We start from the raw sequence: 19,375 nt of genomic DNA on the forward strand, positions 1-19,375 counted from the left end.
CTGTCTTCCACTGCCTCCCACAGTTTGGTGAAACTCATGTTGGTAGCTTCGAGAACACTGTCCAACCATCTCGTCCCCTTCTCCTTGTGCCCTCCATCTTTCCCAACATCAGGGTCTTTTCCAGGGAGTCTTCTCTTCTCATGAGGTGGCCAAAGTATTGGAGCCTCAGCTTCACGATCTGTCTTTCCAGTGAGCACTCAGGGCTGATTTCCTTCAGAATGGAGAGGTTTGATCTTCTTGCAGTCCATGGGGCTCTCAAGAGTCTCCCCCAGGAACATAATTCAAAAGCATCCATTCTTCTGCAGTCAGCCTTCTTTATGGTCCAGCTCTCACTTCCATACTTCACTACTGGGAAAACCAGAGCTTTAACTATACGGACCTTTGTCAGCAAGGTGATATCTCTGCTTTTTAAAATGCTGTCTAGGTTTGTCATTGCTTTTCTCCGAAGAAGCAGGCGTCTTTTAATTTCGTGACTGATGTCACCATCTGCAGTGATCATCGAGCCCAAGAAAGTAAAATCTCTCACTGCCTCCATTTCTTCCCCTTCTATTTGCCAGGAGGTGATTGGCCCAGTGGCCATGATCTTAGTTTTTTTGATGTTGAGCTTCAGACCATATTTTGCGCTCTCCTCTTTCACCCTCATTAAAAGGTTCTTTAATTCCTCCTCACTTTCTGCCATCAAGGTTGTGTCATCTGCATATCTGAGGTTGTTGATATTTCTTCCGGCAATCTTAATTCCGGTTTGGGATTCATCCAGCCCAGCCTTTCACATGATGAATTCTCATATAAGTTAAATAAGCAGGGAGACAATATACAGCCTTGTCGTTCTCCTTTCCCAATTTTGAACCAATCAGTTGTTCCATATCCAGTTCTAACTGTAGCTTCTTGTCCCACATAGAGATTTCTCAGGAGACAGATGAGGTGATCAGGCACTCCCATTTCTTTAAGAACTTGCCATAGTTTGCTGTGGTTGACACAGTCAAAGGCTTTTGCATAGTCAATGAAGCAGAAGTAGATGCTTTTCTGGATCTTTCTCTTTCTCCATAATCCAGCACATGGTCTCTGGTTCCTCTGCCACTTCAAAATGCAGCTTGCACTTCTGGGACTTCTCAGTCCACATACTGCTTAAGCCTGCCTTGTAGAATTTTAAGCATAAGCTTGATAGCATGTGAAATGACTGCAATTGTGTGGTAGTTGGAGCATTCTTTGGCACTGCCCTTCTTTGGGATTGGGATGTAGACTGATCTTCTCCAATCCTCTGGCCACTGCTGAGTTTTCCAAAATTGCTGGCATATTGAGTGTAGCACCTTAACAGCATTATCTTTTAAAATTTTAAATAGTTCAGCTAGAATGTCATTGCTTTCTAAGGCCTGTTTGACTTCACACTCCAGGATGTCTGGCTCAAGGTCAGCAACCAACCTTCCTGGGGTGTACAATACATCCATCTCTTACTGGTATAATTCCTCTGTGTATTCTTGTCACCTCTTCCTGATGTCTTCTGTTTCTGTTTGGTCCTTACCACTTTTGTCCTTTGGTAATCTTTGTATGAAATGTTCCTTTCATATCTCCAATTTTCTTGAACAGATCTCTGGTTTTTCCCATTCTATTGTTTTCCTCTATTTCAAAGCAATACCCTCCCACAGTTTAAAAGGCCAAAGATTGTTTAATTAGCCCAAGGCCTGGGGCAAAAGGAATATTTTTTACCTGGCACCCAAAGATATGTAACAAAGGCGTCAGGTGAACATCCCTTCTACATATTGTAATTTACTGTACTAAGTACTATATAAATTTTTATAGCATTTTTATTGCTGATATTGTACTTCATTATTTTACAACTGAATTCCATAATAAGCAAAGCTTAAAGAACTACAAGTAACTGTACCAGAAATGGAAACTATGAAGCTAACCGTAACAAGTACATCTGTGTATCTGAAGAAGTGTGCATGCACACGAAAGCTCATACCAAGAACTTAGTTGGTCTTTAAGGTGCTACTGGAAGGAAAAAATTTTTTTGTTTTGACTATGGCAGACCAACACGGCTACCTATCTGTAACTGTAACAAGTACAATTATTTTCTGCGAACGCAGTCCCCCACTACCACAAATTATGCAGTTGAGTTTCCCGCATTTGGGGAAATCGCAGGGGTCAGCACACCCGAAGTGCAATGGATGAGCCTCACCCTGGGAAAACCACCTTTGTGATCATGGTATCTCCCCTGCCAGGTAAGTATGAATTGAAATGGCAAGCGCGCTTCCTGGCCCTCATTCTCTCTGCTATTAAGTACACAGCGACCTCCATTCTGCAGCCCCAGTAAGCTCAATCCTGTAAAGCAGCTGTGCTACCAGGGCCCCATTGGACAGTCTAGTGTTTTGGGGTGACCTGTAACCCCCCAGTCTGCACCCTGGCTGTTTCTCCCACAATGCTGTAGGGCATGCATATTTGCATACGTGATTGCATCTCTCCATTGCCTCCTCCACAGGCGGGGCGTTCCTGCCGCTGAGTGTCCATGAGGTGGAGCTAAGGCATCTCTTTCTGCTCACATCCTAGAGAAAGCGCTCTGTCCCTATATCCACCCACGTTGCTATCACTGTGAAACAGGATTGGCTTTGCTTTCTACAGTGTGAGTGAGGAACCTGTGTCTATTCTGATGCCGCTGGGCTTACGTTTCCATCATCCCTGGTGGCTGGGGCTGATGGGAGTTGAAGTTCAACAGCGCTGGAAGGCACGCGGGTTGCTCATCCCTAAGATACAATCATTTGGTGCATGCAATTTTTTGGACATTGCTGGATTTGTTGCACCTTAGGACTTTATGATGGGGAGGGGATGTCTGAATTTAATTTCCCTTCTGACAGCTCAATTTCTGACTTTAACTTTTACCACTGAATTCTTTATTGCAGAGCAGAGAAGTAACAGAGAGCTGCCGCCAAGAGCTTCTCATTCCCTGTTCAATCACCCACCCTCACTACAAAAACCACTGGTGGGAGATCCAACGCCAGACAGGCCACTCACCTTCCATGCCTTTTTGGTGGATGTGCAGATGTTCTGAAGGGCCTTAGAGGAATAGCATATAGGATAAAGTCAAAGCAACTGGCACTTGAACTCATCCATCCTGCTATTTAATGATGTTTCCCAAATCACTGCCTTCCCAATCTGGGTTTTCTCATACCCTCTCCTTTTTGGAAGATCCCTGGTATGAGAAAATGCTAGCATAATTCAAAGTGCTGTTTCAACCTATTAAGTGCAAAACAGTTTGGGATCAAGCTACCCATTTCTGCCATATAATCCTTTATTTAGTGTTCTTTTTTATTTTGTAAACTACTACATGATCTTCATGTGAAGGGTTTTTTTAAATAAATAAATAAATAAATAAATAAATAAATAAATAAATAAATGCTAGTTTGGTTGTCCTCATTGCATCTCCACAGGAATGAGCTGCAGCAAGTGCAAGGCTCTTGTGTTCCCCTCTTCTGCCAATATAGCTTCAAGAAGGTGATCAGAATCTTTCACTTCTATTTTTGGTTATCAATGAAATGACATACACAATGTGAAGAAAATGGAAAGACGGCATGGGGGAAGAGGCTTCCTACCCTCTTTCATAATACAAGAACCAGAGGTGGAAGAACTAAATGGTGGAAGTAATAGCACAGACAAAATGAAGCATTCATTGGCACATAGTTGCACTATAGAATTAGCGACCAATACAAGCCTGGATGGCTTTAACTTGGGATTTGACAAATTCACAGAAAGCTGTCAATAGCTACTAGTCCATATGGCCAAGGTCCATATCAGAGGCAATATGTGTCCGCATTGTGAAATTAACTCGCCCCAGCAATATAGCAACTGCTACCAGGGGCATGTTTCCATTGCCTGCTAAAAATGTTTCTCTTTGCTCAGGTGCTCCCAGACCATTGACGCCCGTTTCCAGCTGACACGTATGTTGGTGCTTTATTGTTTTCCTCTAAACCACCTTGGTTTTAGAAATGCTTTTAATTTAATAAATAACCATTAGGGATTTCCCTTTGACTCAAGCTGAAGAAAAAAGCAATAAGCTACAGCAGGAAATTTCAGCTGTAATTTAATACCCAACTGCTGCTGATTAAGCACCACATGGTAGTAGGACTGCATCCAGCAGTAAACCACAGGTGCTAACAATGCACCCTCAGTTTTCATTCTGTGCAAGACGCAAACTGAGACCCAAGATCCAGTGGTGTAAGAGGAGGGGTTAAACAGCCCCTTAGAAATTCCAGCTCAGACACAAAGCACCCCGTGCCAGCCCCCCACAATACTTAAAGGATGTGCATGCAGTACCATTTACTGAGGCTCTACTGCGTTCCCACCATAGAATCATAGAACTGGAAGGGACCCCGAGGGTCTATTCCAACCCCCTGCAATGCAGGAATCTCAACTAAAGCATCCGAGAGAGATGGCCACCCAACCTCTGCTTAAAAACCTCCAAGGAAGGAAAGTCCAGCATCTCTCGTGGAAGTCTGTTCCAGTCAAACAGCTCTTATGGCCAGAAAGTTATTACAGTACTTACCGTATTTTTCGCCCTATAGGACGCACTTTTTCCCCTCCAAAAATGAAGGGGAAATGTGTGTGCGTCCTATGGGGCAAATGCAGGCTTTTGCTGAAGCCTGGAGAGCGAGAGGGGTCGGTGCGCACCGACCCCTCTCGCTCTCCAGGCTTCGCGGACCTCTCCGCAAGCAGCGGGAGCGCTCCTGCTGCTTGCGGAGAGTTGCCTGCATGCCGCAGCCTGCGCGCGCTGAGCTCAGCGCGTCCAGGCTTCGCGGACCTCTCCGCAAGCAACGGGAGCGCTCCCGCTGCTTGTGGAGAGTTGCCTGCATGCCGCAGCCTGCGCGCGCTGAGCTCAGCGCGTCCAGGCTTCGCGGACCTCTCAGCAAGCAGCGGGAACCAGCGCTGGGCTCCCACGGCTTGCAGAGAGCTGCCTGTTTGGGGGCTGGGGTCGGGGGAAGCTCGGGCCTCCCCCGCCCCAGCCCCTGAGGGGGAAATAATTTTTTTCCCTTTATTTCCCCCCCAAAAAACTAGGTGCGCCTTATGGGACGGTGCGTCCTATAGGGCGAAAAATACGGTATGTTGCTTGCTTCATCTTCCATGTGATAGCCTGTAAAATATTTGAAGATGGCTATCACACCTCCTCTTAGTCTCCTCTTTTCCAGATTAAGCATACCCAATGCCCTCAACCATTCCTCATATGGTCTGCAGACCCTTGATCATATTGGTTGCTCTCCTCTGCACATGTTCCAGCTTGTCAATATCCTTCTTAAATTGAGGTGCCCAGAACTGGACAGAGAACTCCAGGCAGGGTCTGACCAAGGTGGTATAGAGCAGGACTATTATTTCCCTTGATCGGGACACTATACTTCTGTTGTCTTTGAGAAACACCACTGGTGTCTGAAGCCATAATCTGGTGTTTGATGCTAGCCACAACCCACGTGTTTCATGTAGTTTCTTGAGAAATACTGCTGATTGATGAGTTTACTCTCCAACCAGCTTCCATTCGATTCAAACTCATATGCTGGGGTTAAGCTGAAGTGTGTACATTTGAGACAGCTATAACACATGTACAGATAATTGTGCATGCGCAGACAGCAGCTTCATTGAATAGAGTTTGGGGGGATGCTTCAAGTGCTGCAAACCAATCAGGTAATGGGGTGCACAGGAACATGAAACACATCTTGAAACATAGTGGGAGGTTGACAACCACCTCCTCGTTTTTTAAGCTACACTCTTACACCACAGTGCCATTGTAAGGGTCTACATATGCTACCCTGAGATCATTGGCGGGAAGAAAATCTGACTGAAAGACCAAGAAAGGAAAACATGGCTTGAAACAGTTATCACCACCATAGGAGTGGTGGCACCCGCCCTGTGGAATGCCCTCCCATCAGATGTCAAAGAGAACAACAACTACCAGACTTTTAGAACACATCTGAAGGCAGCCCTGTTTAGGGAAGCTTTTAATGTTTGATATATTACAGTATATTAATATTTTTCTGGAAGCTACCCAGAGTGGCTGGGGAAGCCCAGCCAGATGGGCGGGGTATAAATAATAAATTATTATTATTATTATTATAGGAGCCAACTCCCAGGGGCAAAGGAACCTCCATAAAATATTTGAAGGGACTGCCCCCCCCAAGTTGATGGGCATTGCCATTCAAATGGTGTTAACTGCATCTTGTGACTGATTACCTGCCTCCTCCCCCAATATTTTATTCAAGTTGGCCCCCTTGATCACCACTATCTTAATCCTCACAACCACCCTGAAGAATCCCAGTACAGTAGGGCATGATTATCCTCCTTTAATAGCTGTGAATGAGAGACAACTCCTCCAGGCGTTTGTTTAGCCACAAAGCCCCATGGGTGACCCTGGCAATTCACATGGCTGTTGCAAGGATAAAAGAGGGGGGACACACACATCCCCTTGGGTTTCCCAGCTGAAGGAGGTTGGTGAGTAGAATCTGATAGATAAACCAACCAGCATTCGAAACTCCCATTGTTCTAGGCAATCATAGAATCATAGAGTTGGAAGAGACCACAAGGGCCATCGAGTCCAACCCCCTGCCAAGCAGGAAACACCATCAGAGCACTCCTGACATATGGTTGTCAAGCCTCTGCTTAAAGACCTCCAAAGAAGGAGACTCCACCACACTCCTTGGCAGCAAATTCCACTGTCAAACAGCTCTTACTGTCAGGAAGTTCTTCCTAATGTTTAGGTGGAATCTTCTTTCCTGCAGTTTGGATCCATTGCTCCGTGTCCGCTTCTCTGGAGCAGCAGAAAACAACCTTTCTCCCTCCTCTATGTGACATCCTTTTATATATTTGAACATGGCTATCATATCACCCCTTAACCTCCTTTTCTCCGTTTTGTGATAAGGAATTTCATTAGTTTCTGAGCTCTGGGCGCAGTGTTGCGCCTAAGATTTCAGATTAAAACTGCAGACTGGAAGGAAAGGAGGACCTTTATTCTGCCTTGCTACTTCCAGCTACTCTCTGAAGATTGGAGAAAGGACCGTCTTAAGAATACAGTGGTACCTCTGGTTACGTACTTAATTCGTTCCGGAGGTGCGTTCTTAACCTGAAACTGTTCTTAACCTGAAGCACCACTTTAGCTAATGGGGCCTCCTGCTGCTGCTGCGCCGCTGCTGCACGATTTCTGTTCTCATCCTGAAGCAAAGTTCTTAAGCCGACATACTATTTCTGGGTTAGCTGAGTCTGTAACCTGAAGCGTATGCAACCTGAAGCATATGTAACCCGAGGTACCACTGTATTGTGGGGGGCGGGCAGGGAAAGCACAGCTCTGGTTTTTTTGCAGTCTTCAGAGGAGGACTAGACCATGTGAAAAGTGAACATAAGGTTTCAGCTGCATTTCATTCATTTTCAGCTTTGTATTCTTGTTACAAAAAAAAAGTGTGCCTAGGCACTCCATTGCAGCGCCCATAACCTAGGTTTAAGGTGCCATTTAGCTCCTAGCTTCCTATCTCAAGTTTCTAACACAGAAACCAACACAGAATGCTCGCCGCCTGGGCCAACAGCACCAAATAACCTTCTGCCATTGCTGCAACAACCGCACCTGGTGAACTGTTCCTTCGTCAAGGGGTGGCAGGGAAGGCTAAGAGGGGGCTGCTACTGCCTCCTCTTTGCCTGCCTCACGCCTGGGTTCAAATCCACTCTCAGCTCCCTGAGAGGCCTACCTCCAGTGCCGGATTTATGTATAAGCTAAACAAGCCAAAAAAAATTAAAGGGGAAAAAACTGGATGTACATTTCCAAAATGTAAGATAAAAAACAAAATAAAACCTACATACAGCAACAGTGTTTTGTGTTGTGTAGGCTCCTTTGATGTAAGTAATGGGCCCCGCCTGCTAGCCTGCTCCCTAAAATATCACTGGTTTGCTCATTTCTATATACAGTACAGTGGTAACTTGGTTCTCAAACTTAATCCGTTCTGGAAGTCTGTTCCAAAACCAAAGTGTTCCAAAACCAAGGCGTGCTTTCCTATAGAAAGTTATTGCCAAATGCCAATGTGTTTGCATTATTAAGTTTGCTTTGAATAAAAAAACAAACTCATTTTAAGTTACAGCTTAATAATTATTTCACTATTAATATACTTATTCTTAATTGTATTTCAGTTCAACAATTACGTTGATAAAATACATATTTTGTGATGTGCAAATGGCTTTAGATAACTATTAGGTCCATTACACACACAATAATAATAATAATAATAATAATAAATTTTATTTATATCCCGCCCTCCCCAGCCGAAGCCGGGCTCAGGGCGGCTAACAACAATCAAATAATCAAACAATCAAATAAACCAACATTCTAAAAATATTTCATTATAAAAATTAATTAAAATCAAGTTGATGGCAACCATTAAGCAAAACTCTGTGCAGGTTGCCAGAGGAGGGGGTCAGGCTGTGCCCTGGCCAAAGGCCTGGTGGAACAATTCTGTCTTGCAGGCCCTGCGGAAAGATGTCAGGTCCCGCAGGGCCCTAGTCTCTTGTGACAGAGCGTTCCACCAGATTGGAGCCGCAGCCGAGAAGGCCCTGGCTCTAGTTGAGGCCAGCCTAACCTCTCTGTGGCCTGGGACCTTCAAGATGTTTTTATTTGCAGACCGTAGGTTTCTTTGTGGGGCATACCAGGAGAGGCGGTCCCGTAGGTACGAGGGTCCTAGGCCGTATAGGGCTTTAAAGGTTAAAACCAGCACCTTAAACCTGATCCTGTACTCCACCGGGAGCCAATGCAGCTGATATAGCACCGGATGAATGTGGTCTCGCAGCGAAGACCCCATAAGGAGTCTCGCCGCGGCATTCTGCACCCGCTGGAGTTTCTGGGTCAGTCTCAAGGGCAGCCCCACGTAGAGCGAGTTACAATAATCCAGTCTGGAGGTGACCGTCGCATGGATCACAGTGGGTAGGTCAGGGCGAGAGAGATAAGGGCCAGCGACAATTTGTTGTTGACAAAGGACAGCTGGACATAATGAAGGGCCCCATTACCTTGAGTAAACTAGGGCCTCATCAACCCTAAACCCGGCCCTGCCTACCTCGCCCGGCTGCTTGTAAGGGGCCAGGAGGACGCCCTCCCCCTCAATACAGCCCACCTCACAGGGTCGTTGTGAGGAGAGTTGCCCCTAAACGAGGCCCTTCAAGGCAACCACAATGCCAATGACGCGGCTGGCTGAGGGGAGCTCGCTTCCCCGCCTCACAGGCTGAGGCGGCGGCGGCAGCGCCTCAAGGCCCACGAGGGAGGCCGGCGGGGGAGCGAGGACGCCCGCTAAGCGCCGCCTCCTCGCCGGTCTTGGCCCCCTCGGAGCGCCTCGCCTCAGCCTCAGCCCGGCCCCTTTCCCCCACACGGGCCCGCCCAGGCCGGGCCGGCTGGCTGGCTGTGGCGGCGGCGGCTGCGCGCTGCGGTTCTGCGCTCTCATCATGGCGGCGGCGCGGGGCCATGTGCAGGACCCCAACGACCGGCGCCTCCGGCCCATTTACGGTACCGACGCCGCGGGCGTGGGGGGGTTCCCCTCCCCCCTCTTCTCCCTCCCCTCCCTCCCCTTTCCCTAGCGCGCGCGGCCCCGTCCTAAGCGCGGGGCCGCGCGTGCCCTTTCTCCCTCAGCCGAGGCCGCCCCCCCCCGCCAAAAGACGTTCCTACCCTTCGCCGCCCCCTCATCCCGAACCAGCGCCCCCCCCATACTTGACTCTTCCCGCCTTTTTCACCTCCTCCCTTCAGAGACCCTAGTTTGAGGTGGGGGGCCGGGGGGGAAAGAGCCTAAACAGGCGGCTGCCTCCCCCCAAAAATGGTTCTTATTGTGGTACGGGGCGGGGGGGAAGGTTAAGCAGGGCCCCCCCCCCAATGTCCATGGTTGTTGTGGTATTGGGGGGTGGGAAGGAACGCCGTCCCCTCGTGTTCACCTCTATTGTGGCATTTCGGGGGCGCGTTCATCAGGCACCCCCATGTTTGGGCTTCTGTGTGGTATTGTGGGCTCAAGCAGGCACCACCATGTTTGTCATTGTGGTGGGATTTGGCGGGTGGGTGCCTCGTGGTCATTTTTAGTGTGGCATTTGCAAGCGGGGGGGGGAGAGGCTGAGCAGAACCCCCCTCCCCATATTTGTCCCGGCCTTGGTGTGGATTGTAGCGGAAGGAGCTGCCAAGTTCATTACAAACCCTGTGAGAGGAAGACAAGGGAGATTTTGGGGTCTTGCACACGTGGTCAGAAGTTCATCATATCCTGACCATTCAGGAGATGGGTTTGGGACCCCCTTCCCCCTACTCCCTATTCTGGACTCAGCAGGGTCACAGGCCATGGTCTAAAAACATTTATTAATACAGTATATCATTAGCAGATAGTCTGGGGCTTCATACATTTATGCTTTTAAAAAGACAGGTGGAGCTGTGGGTGAACAAGGGGGTTTCAGCACTGCACGAATCCTTATTATAGAACTCATGGAGCCAAGATGGAGAAGCAGGAGCTTATGGACCTGTTTTTCCTAACAGTAGATTTGCTAGGCTGGACTGAGCAGGGGGTGAGGATTGCATGACATTCATGCGACCAGTTGCCACAAACTTCATATCCTCGTTAAACCAGAGGAGGGAGATATGAATTGTAAAGTCTTGCCTGCTTGTGTGGCTTACTTAATGTGGATTGGTGGTGGTGGTAGCAGTGGCTTTGTTGTTGCTGTTAATTTAGAGGGGTGTGTGAAGCTGGCATCTTTAATCTCATTGAGTAGTAATGGGTGTAGCAGCTCTTTTTGTTTCCTTTGCAAAACTTTAGAGCAGGGGTGGCCAACTCCCAAGAGACAGCGATTCACCCCCTTTTTTGGGGTTCAGGTAAAAAGTTGTTGAGCTTTTTTCAGGCGAGCCTGCTTTAGAGTTTTGGACCAGATGACACTTCCAAGCCCCCTCTGTATTGCCTTTGATGTAGTAGTGAGAAACAATCTGAAAAACGGCGTCGCTGTCCAACCCTCACCAGTGCCCTGCTACAATCCATTAAAGGTTTGATATGTCTGGACGCGGGTGGCGCTGTGGGTAAAAGCCTCAGCGCCTAGGGCTTGCCGATCGAAAGGTCGGCAGTTCAAATCCCTGCGGCGGGGTGCGCTCCCGTTGTTCGGTCCCAGCGCCTGCCAACCTAGCAGTTCGAAAGCACTCCCGGGTGCAAGTAGATAAATAGGGACCGCTTACTGGCGGGAAGGTAAACGGCGTTTCCGTGTGCGGCTCTGGCTCGCCAGATGCAGCTTTGTCACGCTGGCCACGTGACCCGGAAGTGTCTCCAGACAGCGCTGGCCCCCGGCCTCTTAAGTGAGATGGGCGCACAACCCTAGAGTCTGTCAAGACTGGCCCGTACGGGCAGGGGTACCTTTACCTTTACCTTTATGTCTGGATTACAAATCCGCAAGAATAATTTCTTGATCAGGATAACTCCACGTCATATTTAAGCAGCACTTCAAATGCAAGCCTCTCTTTTGTTGTGTCTAAAACTTGATCCAGCTTTAACAGGCAGTGACCTTTTTAGGTGCGTCTGAGATGTGCATGACCACACTTATCGCGCCGAACCCAGACGTGACCTGAAAACGTCGCAAAAGGGGGCAGAGCGGGATGTTTGCAGGCTTTTCCCAATGGTGTTTCGAATATACACAATTTAACTTAAACGTGCCTTGGAACGTAACCCCCGCGTAAATTTGGAGTCGCCTGCAATTACTTTCTTGCTGCAGGATATACATATGTTATATTCCTTATGAAATCTATTGCTACTTTTTACACATTTTCACTTATGCTGAATGGAACTTTTACATTATCTGCATCTCTCTGTAAGGCAGGTGGAGAACAGTTGGAAATTAGTCAGGCGCCAGAAATCTCCACATTAGTCTTAGTCCATTGTTAATACCATTTCCATTTCCAGTGTGTGTTCCTCCTCCTTGCGCTGAGACAAATGAATAGTTGTAAGAGCAAGATAAAGTCAAGCAATGCAGTTCATATCGTAGAACTGTAGCGTTGGAAGGGATTCCAAGGGTCATTTAGTCCAACTCCCTGGTGTATAGGCATTCTGCTGCGGCGACTGCAACCTAGATTCACAGTGCCATTTGGCGCCTAGTTTATATACCCAAGTTTCTAACAGTGTATGGAGAACCTTAACTTTCGTTAGGCAGTGACCACATTAATTTGGTCGCCCCCTACTCCCCCATTGTAAACTTAAAAAGTTGGTTGTCTGGGTAGGATCCTACTGCTTAAGGAAGCTACTTCGTAATACTGTATTCCAATTTTTTTTGTTAACTCTGCTGAGTTAAATATGCATTCTGCTTGTCAAAAGCTGACCTCCTTTGTAAATGCTTCAGGATAATATTTTAGTTTCCTGTTAATTATGTTGCTTTGAATGTATACTTTATATTTGACTTCCTTCAGTAATGTTTTATTCTGGATTGTTTAATTTGGTGTTTTAATGTAGGTTGAAACTGCTTTGAGATAGTTTTCTTAATATACAACAGTATAAAAATGAAATGAATAATAATTTTAAAACATGTGTTGGATGCGGTTCCTTTTCAAGCTGTCTTAGGAATATTGGCTAGGAGGTCAGGTTGCTTTGTTGTACATGGTACTTGGCAAATGCTGGAAAAAGAAGATAAAATGCTGTGCTGTACTTGGTTTGAGAGTTTTTTAAATGTTTAGCACTGAAGAAAGTTAAGGCAAAGAAGAAGCAGTTCTTAACTTGCCAATATGAAATGCTAGTCAAGGGTCTTTAGAAGAACTGCTTTGGGGCAGAACCGGTGCAAACTTCATGGTTTAAGATGTGACTATAAAGGGACGCGGGTGGCGCTGTGGGTAAAACCACAGTGGCTAGGGCTTGCCGATCACATGGTCGGCGGTTCGAATCCCCGCAGCGGGGTGAGCTCCCGTCTTCGGTCCCAGCTCCTGCCCACCTACCAGTTCGAAAGCACCTCTAAGTGCAAGTAGATAAATAGGTACCACTTTATAGCGGGAAGGTAAACGGCGTTTCCGTGTGCTGCACTGGTGCTGGCTCGCCAGAGCAGCTTCGTCACGCTGGCCACGTGACCCGGAAGTGTCTCCAGACAGCGCTGGCCCCCAGCCTCTTAAGTGAGATGGGCGCACAACGCTAGTGTCGGACACGACTGGCCCGTACGGGCAGGGGTACCTTTACCTTTACCTATAGAGACACAAATGTCCATGACATTTCTGCACTTTGAATGAATTCAATGGAATGGTGTGTAACCAAAAGGTTCTATTAGTATCAGGTCTGAAACTAATTCTGCTTGGTTTTAAAACTGAATAGCTACCTCTGCCTTTCAAAAGAAGAAGAAGAGAAGAAGAGTTTGGATTTGATATCCCGCTTTATCACTACCCGAAGGAGTCTCAAAGCGGCTAACATTCTCCTTTTCCCTTCCTCCCCCACAACAAACACTCTGTGAGGTGAGTGGGGCTGAGAGACTTCAGAGAAGTGTGACTAGCCCAAGGTCACCCAGCAGCTGCAGGTGGAGGAGCGGAGACACGAACCTGGTTCACCAGATTATGAGTCCACCGCTCTTAACCACTACACCACACTGGCTCCTTCCACTTTAGCTTCCTTCCACTTTAGCTTGTGCAAATCTGTTTCAAAGATGTGGACTGAAGTTCTGTGTGTTCAGTTCTTTTGAGTGTGTGCATATGCATGAAATTGTGCCTCAGTATAGGACGTGTTTTTGAGTTGGAGCCTTGATCAGTTATGATGGGAAATTAAGTTTGAAAACTAGGTTTGAAAACTAAGGAGGAGAGATAGTTTTTTTATTTCTTAAATGACATATTTTAAGTGTCTTGATTTTCCATAAGTAGTTTCTGGTAATACACCTTAAAACAAACAAGTCACAGACAAAAATATGTATTTTGGCAAGCAACAATCTGCATTGTATTTAGACCTTATAAAGACCTACTGGGCTTATTAGAAGCACTGATAAGTATTTAATTTATTTGTTATTACATTTAAATCCCACCTTTCCTCCAAGGAGCTCAAGGCAATATACATAGTTCTGCTCCCCATTGTACCCTTACAGCAACCCTGTGAGCAGTATTCAAAATTTGCCAGGTGCTAGATGAGTTTTGTTATTGGTGCTGGTCTGATTGCGACTGCGTGGAGGTTTCTGAGCACCAGGTTGGTGACTGACATCTGCATTGAGACAGGTGACTTATGTGCCAGCAAAAGACATGTGTCTTGATCTTCTACACTGCCGCACAAATCACGGACCCCTTGCTGGGAATTGTTGTAAGAGCAAGCTACAGTCAAGCAATGTAGTTGAGATCATAGAATATTAGAATTGTAGTGTTGGAAGGGACCCTGGCTGTCATCTAGTCCAACCACCTGGCAAATAGACATTCCAGTTGTGGTGACAGCTGTGCCATTTGGAGCCTAGCTTATATATCTGAGTTTCTCATGCTGCTTGTTAGCTAGGCTAGGCTAAGAGGCAATGAATGGGCCAAGTAAGCTTAATGTCTGAGTGGGAATTTGAATGCTGGTCTCCTACTTCTTGATCGAACACCCTAACCACTAGTCCATACTTGCTCTGTAATACAGTGGTACTTCGGGTTACAGACACTTCAGGTTACAGACACTTCAGGTTACAGACTCTGCTAACCCAGAAATAGTACCTCGGGTTAAGAACTTTGCTTCAGGATGAGAACAGAAATCGTGCTCCAGCAGCGCAGCAGCAGCAGCAGGAGGCCCCATTAGCTAAAGTGGTGCTTCAGGTTAAGAACAGTTTCAGCGTAAGAACGGACCTCCGGAACGAATTAAGTAATTAACCCGAGGTACCACTGTAATAGAATTTGTGTCTCTTATCCGAGTTCCTTAAGGCAGCTTAGAGATAAACAAAACATACAATATCACAATACAGGGTTTTTTATTGCATAAATTAAATCTCACAGACACTCACCAAGAAAACCTCTTTGAACACAAGTCTGGGCAGAACACAGAACAGTCCCATTCAAAGATGTGGCAGCTGCAGTAAAAATGTTACCTAGCTACTGGCTGAGGAAAAACACGTTAACTATAAAATACTAAAAACCCACCTGTTTAAAAAAACAAACAGGAAGAAAAGTTTTTACCTTGTGCAGAAGAAATGAGTAGCAAGCTCCTTGGAGAGAGCATTCCACAGGTGGGATGGAAGGCACCATCTATAAGGATCCATCTCTTGCTGCCACCCTCAAAATTTTAACAAGAGGAAGCACTTTCAGAATGTCTCTTTGTAGATGACTTCAAGCTCCGTGTAAGCGTTCTTCAAGTCCTAGGGTCTCAAGCTCTTTAAGGCTTTGTAGGTTAGAACCAGCATCCTGAACTGAGCCCAGGAGCACAGTGACAACCAGTGTAATATCCTGATGACAATAGGGTTACTGTGGACTGGGTAGCCTGGATAGACTGTATATTTTAAGTCACAAGTACAGTAAGTCCCATTAATTTCAGCTGGATGAGCTCAAGTTTGTTTACAGTTTTTATTTATAGATCTTTGAAAGTTGGACCATAGTTTTTAGTTATGTACAATCAGGAGTACCTTGAATCAAATTCTGCTTCCATTATGTAAAGATTTTCATTTCTTATCTACATGAAACAGCCAGTTTGTAATCAAACATATAGTGATATGTAAATGCTGTTGGTTAGAATAAGATGTTGCCCTCCGACTATGAATTGGACATGTGAACATAGTTGCAAAGATTGCAAAGGCAATTGTCTCTGGGGAAAACTAATGTAAATGTTTGGACATGTTCTTATTTTTTTCACTTCTCAGCAACAGTCAGCTTATTTGATGACAGTTAAGCATCTTTTACATTTGCTGTTTGCCTTTTATCTTAATTGCTTATATGTTGTACAGAAGCTTAATGAAGTTGTAGTATTATATTCCCCAAGGTCCTCCACCCTTCGGATGAAGTCTAATACTCTGTTCTCAACAATTTGCCATTTTGGTAGCTGAGCTAATTCTGTTAGAACAGAGAGTGTTGGCAACATTGTAGAGAAACCTGGTGAGGTTGTCTAATCATACTCTTTATGCATCCATTTATATTTCTTGTGAACTGCCACTTTTCCAATTGCTCCATAAAGTTTGTGTTATTAAAAATACACTGGGGCTTCTGTCATTCAGTGATGTCCACATTGTGTAATCTCGGGTAAACCGATGCCGAGCACCACAACTTTAAGCCAGTGCTACCACCACGTCACAGTGCCTATTTTAATGTTTCTGCATAGTGCTCATGCTCTCTATGTGGGCTTGGAGCTAAGAGTAAGAACCAGAAAACAATATAGTATTTGCAACCTGAGCCGCATGCTCCCCAGGCAAGATACAAAGGGGTGCAGGAGGCTGCTATGCTCCTTCTGTGGACCCTCCAGACTAGTCTTTTTCCTGTTGGGTGTCCATCGCCTTCTCCCGTTTCTGTTTACCTGCATGTATGTTTGTGAAGAAAAATTGCCTTAGGTCAATCCTTTGCCTGCTTTTAGAAATGGAGCAGTATTTCCAATCATGCTCCTCCTGAATGCTAGCAAAACTGCTCTTAATTATTTGCTTGTCCATTACCATCTTGTTTTGCTCCTCTTTGGGTCACTCCTGAAGTACTCATTTATGAACTTCTATTGAGGGCTAGTTTTTTGTACCCAGCTCCTATATATAGTCAGTGGATAGAGAGGAGTTGAGTTCTCCTCAGCCATAGACTTGGGCAAGTCCTTGTCCATCCCAGCTCTGAAAGTTGCAGTACTGTAATAGCCTGTTACTGAGTAGTTGTGATGATGAACCAAATAAAGGTGGCAAATCCCATTTGATGTATACATAAGAAATGGCAGTAAGGCTAACACGCATCTGTGTAATAACCCTTTAAAAAGCATCTGTAAGGTTCTTCATGAGAATGCCTTGCTGGGACAGATTAAGGTTGATCCAGTTCAGCATTGTGACTTTATCTTTCCATAATTTTTCTATTCCTTTATTTAAAAAACCCAACATAAGCTGGTGGTTGTCACCATACACTGCTATAATAGCTTTCACAAGTTAATTTTTATGTTGTGTGAAGAGCTACCTTGGGTGGTTTTCTCATCACCTTTGGAGTTGATTGGGTAGATTCTGACATCTAGTGTTGTGCAAGAAAGTAAGGGGGAGGGGGCAGATAAGTTATCCTTTCCCTTTACAGCAGTTATAATCTTAAATACCTCTATCATATTACTCTTTACTCATCTTTCTTTTTCTTGTTTTCCTCTAAACTAACCTAAACGTGAAGACTGCCCCCTCAGAAAATCAGTCTGCAGTATTTATGTATTTTATTTAGTTCATAAAATTTATACACTGCTTGATTGTAAAAAAAGTGGTTTACAAAAAAATTAAACAATAAAATTATCACTAAGAATAATGTTTGTGGTTTTCCCCTTTCTTACATTAGATTACCTTGACAATGGCAATAATAAAATGGCAATCCAGCAGGCAGACAAGTTGCTGAAGAAACACAAAGACCTTCACTGTGCTAAGGTAAGCTCAGGGTTTGTTTGTTTGTTTTAACATGCTAAAAAGTCATTGTGTTCAGTCTTAAATAAACAAGGCAAGGCTCTTCTCTTTAGCTGTTGCATTGCTAGTATAGGGTGGGGAACTTGAAGCCCTGAGAATTGAAGACAGTCCTCTAGACCTCTCTGTCTCACACCTGGGACTCTCCCAGGGCCATACCCCTCATTGGCACTGCTCTGTGCCTTCCTCATGTGCTTTTGCCTGACTGGGATATGTCCTTGAACTGTGATAATGCCTCTTGGTTGTCTGTAGAAAGCTTTGACTTCTGCATGGCTGGAATGTAGTGTGAACGATGCAAAAGTAAGAGTCAAATCCACTGCTCCACCCATTTTTGTATCTGGCCCCACCCACTTTTAAATCTGGCACGTGGCTCCTGGAAGGTTGCCCTTGTGGGAATGTGACACATGGACTGAAAGGAGGTTCTGATCCCTGGGCTGTTCTGGAAAAGAGGGAAGCTTTCTGCCATGTTTACCCTTAGCTATCATGGGACACATGGGGTTGGGAGCGTAACTGTGCTTTGACCACCACCAGTGCACAACTACAGTAGTACCTCAGGTTACAGACGCTTCAGGTTACAGACTACCTCGGGTTAAGAACTTTGCTTCAGGATGAGAACAGAAATTGTGCAGCGGCAGCAGCGGGAGGCCCCATTAGCTAAAGTGGTACCTCAGGTTAAGAACAGTTTCAGGTTAAGAACGGACCTCCAGAATGAAGTAAGTTCTTAACCCGAGGTACCACTGTACTTCTTCTTTTTCAGCTTAACCCGTGTTACTCCAGCCTTTCTGTTCCACAAACTCACAACATTGAGGTCAACTTTGCTGCCACGTTAGTCAAGCTGTTGAATAGCAACAGAGCAAAAGTTAATGTTTTTTCAACTTTTGCTTCTATCTACATTGACGTGGCTCAGCAAAACAAGGCAATTAGGGTTGGTCAGTTGACCAAGTCAAACATACTTAAATACTGTCACATGGTAGGTATAAGACTAATTACAAGAGGGGTGAGAAACCTCTGGTTTGCAGGTGACATCTGGCACAGAACAGGTCCCAGTGTTTCCCCCACACACTTGGTGTCAGATATGGGGCATGTGTGGAAATGGCTGGATTGGTGGCTTGGCCAAGTTCCTCTTGGGGAACTTGATCATGCAGCCAATCTCTGCAGAAAGCAGAGCACTGGGGAAGTGGCAATCATAGGGTTGGCAAAGCCCCTTGCGCTGTGGTTCTCGAGTGACTGACAGCCAGCTTGGAAGTGCTGTACAAGGGAATTTTGACAGGTGGCTAATCTGTGGCCTGTGGGGGTGGAGAATAAGGCTCTGACCCACTGGGCCAAGAAGGTTTTCCCACCCCTACAATATAGAGAAGTCTGGGACAGGCATGCTTGGTGGACTGTGTATTAGAATTGGCTGGCAGTAGTGGCTGTATTATGGACAACATGGCTGGGGGGGGGGGCTGCTAGGTATTGGGCACTATCTGCCAACTGATGCCCCTCCAAACACCTGGAAGAATAAGATGGTTTTAATTCTCTGGAAGGGAAAACATCAAAGTCTCCACCTTTCAAACTTTCAGGAGAAGGGAATTCCAGGGACACAGCTGAGCACGTTTTAAGTACACCATGTTAAATGCGGTATCCCCTTTCTACCCACCTGCCCTTGGGCAGCTTATTAACATGAGGCTTGCTTAGTGTGCTCTTCCTATGAGATCTGCAACGGTAGGTACCGTATTTTTCGCCCTATAGGACGCACTTTGCCCCCTCCAAAAATGAAGGGGAAATGTGTGTGCATCCTATGGGGCGAATGCAGGCTTTCGCTGAAGGTTGGAGAGTGAGAGGGGTCGGTGCGCACCGACCCCTCTCG

The 19,375-nt window shown here is 45.9% G+C and overlaps 1 protein-coding gene and 1 non-coding gene across 4 annotated transcripts in view; one reads left to right on the forward strand and one right to left on the reverse strand.

The window, feature by feature from the left end:
• Positions 1–2,073: 2,073 nt before the first annotated feature.
• On the reverse strand, positions 2,074–2,230 carry LOC128420417 (U1 spliceosomal RNA). Its single transcript, XR_008332024.1, has one exon. It is a non-coding gene; the product is annotated as a U1 spliceosomal RNA (small nuclear RNA).
• Positions 2,231–9,362: 7,132 nt separating this feature from the next.
• NAA25 (N-alpha-acetyltransferase 25, NatB auxiliary subunit) overlaps positions 9,363–19,375 on the forward strand; it is a 37,166-nt gene continuing 27,153 nt past the window's right edge. For 2 of the 3 annotated variants that reach the window (XM_053401208.1, XM_053401209.1), the window contains exons 1-2: positions 14,077–14,179; positions 17,408–17,493. In XM_053401208.1, the coding sequence (XP_053257183.1) occupies positions 14,092–14,179; positions 17,408–17,493 (174 nt within the window). In that variant the 5' untranslated portion in view covers positions 14,077–14,091. Of the gene's footprint in view, positions 9,509–14,076; positions 14,180–17,407; positions 17,494–19,375 lie in introns of those variants that run through there. The other variant, XM_053401211.1, reaches the window with a different exon arrangement.

This window comes from Podarcis raffonei, chromosome 8 (genome assembly GCF_027172205.1).
Source record: "Podarcis raffonei isolate rPodRaf1 chromosome 8, rPodRaf1.pri, whole genome shotgun sequence".
NCBI classification, from domain to species: domain Eukaryota; kingdom Metazoa; phylum Chordata; class Lepidosauria; order Squamata; family Lacertidae; genus Podarcis; species Podarcis raffonei.